This window comes from Galeopterus variegatus, unplaced genomic scaffold (assembly GCF_000696425.1).
Source record: "Galeopterus variegatus unplaced genomic scaffold, G_variegatus-3.0.2 Scaffold2027, whole genome shotgun sequence".
In the NCBI taxonomy this organism is placed as follows: domain Eukaryota; kingdom Metazoa; phylum Chordata; class Mammalia; order Dermoptera; family Cynocephalidae; genus Galeopterus; species Galeopterus variegatus.
Window position 1 is genome coordinate 14194 of NW_007728138.1, and position 4277 is coordinate 18470.

At 34.4% G+C, this 4277-nt stretch overlaps 1 protein-coding gene across 1 annotated transcript in view; it reads right to left on the reverse strand.

Moving 5' to 3' along the window:
- The window catches only part of LOC103596481 (sacsin-like), a gene marked incomplete at its 3' end in the record, with an annotated part of 19526 nt that overhangs the window by 12816 nt on the left and 2433 nt on the right, over window positions 1-4277 (reverse strand). The window contains exons 2-3 of the mRNA XM_008580119.1: window positions 3335-3420; window positions 229-340 (exon numbers count right to left, since the gene is read on the reverse strand). Coding sequence (XP_008578341.1) covers window positions 229-340; window positions 3335-3420 — 198 coding nt within the window. The remainder of the gene's footprint in view (window positions 1-228; window positions 341-3334; window positions 3421-4277) is intronic.

The following is a 4277-nucleotide window of genomic DNA, read 5'->3' on the forward strand; positions in this document are numbered from 1 at the left end:
ATTTTGAGTTTTGACATTTTTATTCTTTATTCACTAAAAACACTAACTGGCAGAGAAACTTTCCCACCAAAACCAGAGAAAAACATCTAAAGAAGTGGAATTAAACATACTAAGAAATGAAGTACAAATGATATTAGACTGTTCATTAAATGGAATTCTGCAAATCATTAAAAATCACCTATTAGTACATAAAATGAAACTTGCTCCTAACTAATTATTGATTCTTACCCTGATATTGCGCCATATCTTTTGACCAAAGAGTCTCCGTTCCATATTGAGTCTCATCATATAAAAATTTAACTTCTGTGGCCCCAGCATCTTCTGCATTCTGAATTAATTCCTAACCACAAAATACACAAAAAAATAATATTTAATAATCTAGTAATCTAGTTCTCATCTTTGTATTACCTACAAAATTTAAAAGGTAAATATATTTAAGTAAAGGAAGCCTACTATTTGCATCATTATCTTTTGGATCTGGTGAGGTTACTACTGAAAGCTAATTGTTACATACATATGAGAGTATGATTAAAAAGTCCTTCTTCAATCATGCACACCTAAGATTTGGCTTTTAATTTTTTATCACTTAGCCTCTAAATACAAATCTGGGGTCTATTTGCAACTCTGTCTCTTATTTACAATCTACCCAAAGCTTTCATTCAAAAGAAATTATTCCATTTACAAAAGCTGCACATATTATTTGTGGGAGGTACCTCATGCTTGAGCAGTTACCAAAAACAGAGCTTTATTTCACATTCACTTACCAAACTTACCTTCTCTTAGAAAAAAAAGAAAGCAAATAGTTTCAATCTATGTGCACCCTTAAACAGTCTGCGTTCTTGAGAGCTTGAGATATGAACATGTCTTTCTCCTATACTAAGCTGAAAGCTCCTTGATGGTCAGGATTGACTCATTCCTTTCATAAGGAAGGGAGTAATATTATTTGTTTGGTAGATGGTGGGTGAGTGGATGGGTGGCCAGACCCCTGTAATGCAGAAAGGAAAGGGCAAACTGCAAGATTTACACCCATCAGGAGCCACAACACAATTTCCAATCCTGGACAGTCATAGTCACTTCTGCTCAACTACCACAAACACACTGAGCTCTAGTAAATTTGAAGGGAACTCTGGACTCTGAAATAAGATTCAACCCTAGAGCCAACCCCATAATCATCAAAACTTGCAGTGAACTCCAGAGATAGTATCCCTAGCTTATTCTGAACCTTGCCTACAATAAGGAAAACAGACAATAATTTTCTGAATAAATTTTGACTTAGAACAAACCAAATCAAGGACTTATGTTTTAAATGAATGGGTCTTTAATACAATAAATCACCCTTTATCATTAAACTCATGAACTTCTAACTTTGGGGAAAAAAACTTTTTTACTTCTCCAGAACCCTGGCAGCACTAAATTAGATGTAGGGATGGGCAAGAATTGAAGAGACCTTATATGGACACTACTACATTCCAACAGTAATTACTTTATCAGATTAGAAAGGGGATACAATGTCCACATGAAATTAAACAACTATAAGGAGGCTGAGGGAACAGTACAGAATCAAAGAGCTAGTTTTGAGATCAGGCTTTCAGTTTACCCTGAAAAGGTAGGGTTGGGTGTCTTATCCTACCAGCTGTCCAAACCCAAACATAAACATTTGAACCATACGTTCTACTGCCTCCTTATCAGCTACTAATTCCTCCAATTTACACAACTGCCTATTTCTCATAGGATTTTCAATTTTTAAGCCATATTCCTACCCTATTCAGTTTAACAGAATCCCCAGAAACTAGCAATCTTATTTACATTAGGATATTATAATATAAAAGATGAAAATAAGAATTAAATAGGTAATAAAACACAATTTAACTTACAAAATAACAGCACTTTGGAGGTTGGATCTTATTTTCATTTAGATATCTATTTGTAATTTATTTGTATTTTATGGCGCAGAGATAGAGAAAACCTAAGATAAAATCCCAAGTGCCAGGCTCCAACTATCATTTGCAAATTAAATAAAAATAGAATCGGTAGCTTTTCCCCTAAACTGTAAACTTCAGGGGATTGTTTTTTAAAATAATTCTCAGAAACAGAAGCAATAAATTTTACACTTGCTCTTGGGCAAGTCACTACAATACCTTTGACCTGTTTCAGCAAACCACAAAAGATGGTGGTATAGGCGATTAATAAGATTCCTATTAAATTCAGTATGGTAGAATTCTATAAAATATCCAAGGAACAAAGATTATATTGATCTGCCTACAATACAAATATACACAATAAGCAAGGTAGAAGGACTAACCCTCAGCTATTTGTCAAAGATTCACTCATACCACCATTGTCTGGTTTCTTAGGATCCCAGCCAACATATCTTCATTTTAAATTTATTCTATTCACTTCTCTCTACCCCCAAAACAACCCCATGACCATACTCTTCCCATATTCACTTTCTTAATATATCAGTATAAAAAGTTTTCAAATTAAACTTCTGTGAAACATGTGCCTGCTCTGAAAGGACTTAAACTGCTCCAGTATCCCATATCGTATTACAATCACTAAAGATATAGCAACCCTCAGTTAGTGCCTACCCAAGCATTAGTATGTTAAGATAAATAAGTAGAACAGACTCAGTCCTTATTGCCTAAAAATTTACCATCTAAACTAGAAAATATAATGAGGGCTAAGATACTGATGGTAATAAACACTAAATAAGTTAATGAGAAGAAAAATGCATAATAACTGATCTACTTTTACAATTAATTAAGAATGTTCCTTATTAAGCTTAAACACAAAATCTAATTTCTGCAATATCTTCCTTTGTTGCTTTCTTTTATGGTTATTCAATTTTTTTTTATTTCTTAATGAGTATATTCACACTAAACAAATATATCACAAATAGAAATAAATAACTAAAATAATTTTCCTATTAAATAAACCGTCCCAAAAAAGCAAACCTCTAAATCCAGAAGTCACATGGGCATGTGTTAGTGGTCTCTGCATATGGACTGTGTGTTTGGGTGGCTGGTTGATTGGATGGTGTTGTAATGCCCCTGCACAATGTTCTACATAAGGCATTCCTGGAAAGACACTGTGCTTGATTATAGCACACAGCAGCTTAGTGTGTTCCTTTGCCCTGGAAACTCTTGTATTTATAGTGACTGAATTCTCAAACCCATCCCATCCAGCTATGCACTGCAGCCACGGAGGCAAAAATACAGCCATTCAAATCTAGATGAAATCTTAAAAATTTAAACACTAACAGGACCTCTAAGTAATTTTACTTCATCTCATTTTTAATCAAAGTAAATCACACATAAACGCAAATATGCCCCACCTTAAGAATCTGCCCTCCTTCTGGATATCTTCTTAAAATGTCCTTGAGAAAATCAACCAGTGGTGGAGTTGTTTGACCAAATCGACCTAAAATATAGAATACATTTTAAATAATTTAGAAAAAAAAAAAATCCCATGACCTATCACCAATGTGTGATCTGGTTTCAAGATAGTATAACTCTACAAGTTATGGTTTCAGACATCTCACTGCAGCACCCTGGTGCAAAAATTGACCTGACTAATAAGCAATTAAGTAGAAAGTAAAGCAGACCCAATTTTATCAAATCTCAGCATATTTAACTGAATTACTAGTTAGGTTTCAAAAAATGTCAAAAGATTATTAATTCAAAAATAAAGAGCATGGGGGAGGAAAGGCAGGGGGTTGCTATTTTCCAAAGCTAATGAAATAAATGGCGCTAGTTTGTCGGTGCCTTGCCACTAAATAATAAGTAACACATAGTTATGCCTATTACACATTTTTAATAGTCTCAAACTCAACCAGTGTTCTCACTGTTATGAAATTCAATAGTCACTGTCTCAATGGCTATCCTGTGCAAGTACCCTTAACCCTTGCCTAAACTAGATATTCTTACACCAGCTGATCAGGTCACCTTCAGATAGATGACAGGAGGGTGAAAAGAAAATGGAGAGAAGGAAAGTAATTCCTCAGATGCACATAGAAGAAAATCTATATAGGAGTAAAAAGATATCTGTGCTTAAAAAAAAAAATCATCACATAAATTTATTTGCATTATTTTGGTACAACTATCCACCAAGACCAAGCCCAAACAAGACTCTGTTTCCACAGACTTCTACCCCATTCATTTTCATAACTCAACTAGCTCCACCACCATGTTGTCCTCTGGCCTGATATCCCCTCACTGCATCCCAATGTTATATGCTTTCATTTCACTTTTAAAACACAATCTTTTTTGGGCCGGCCC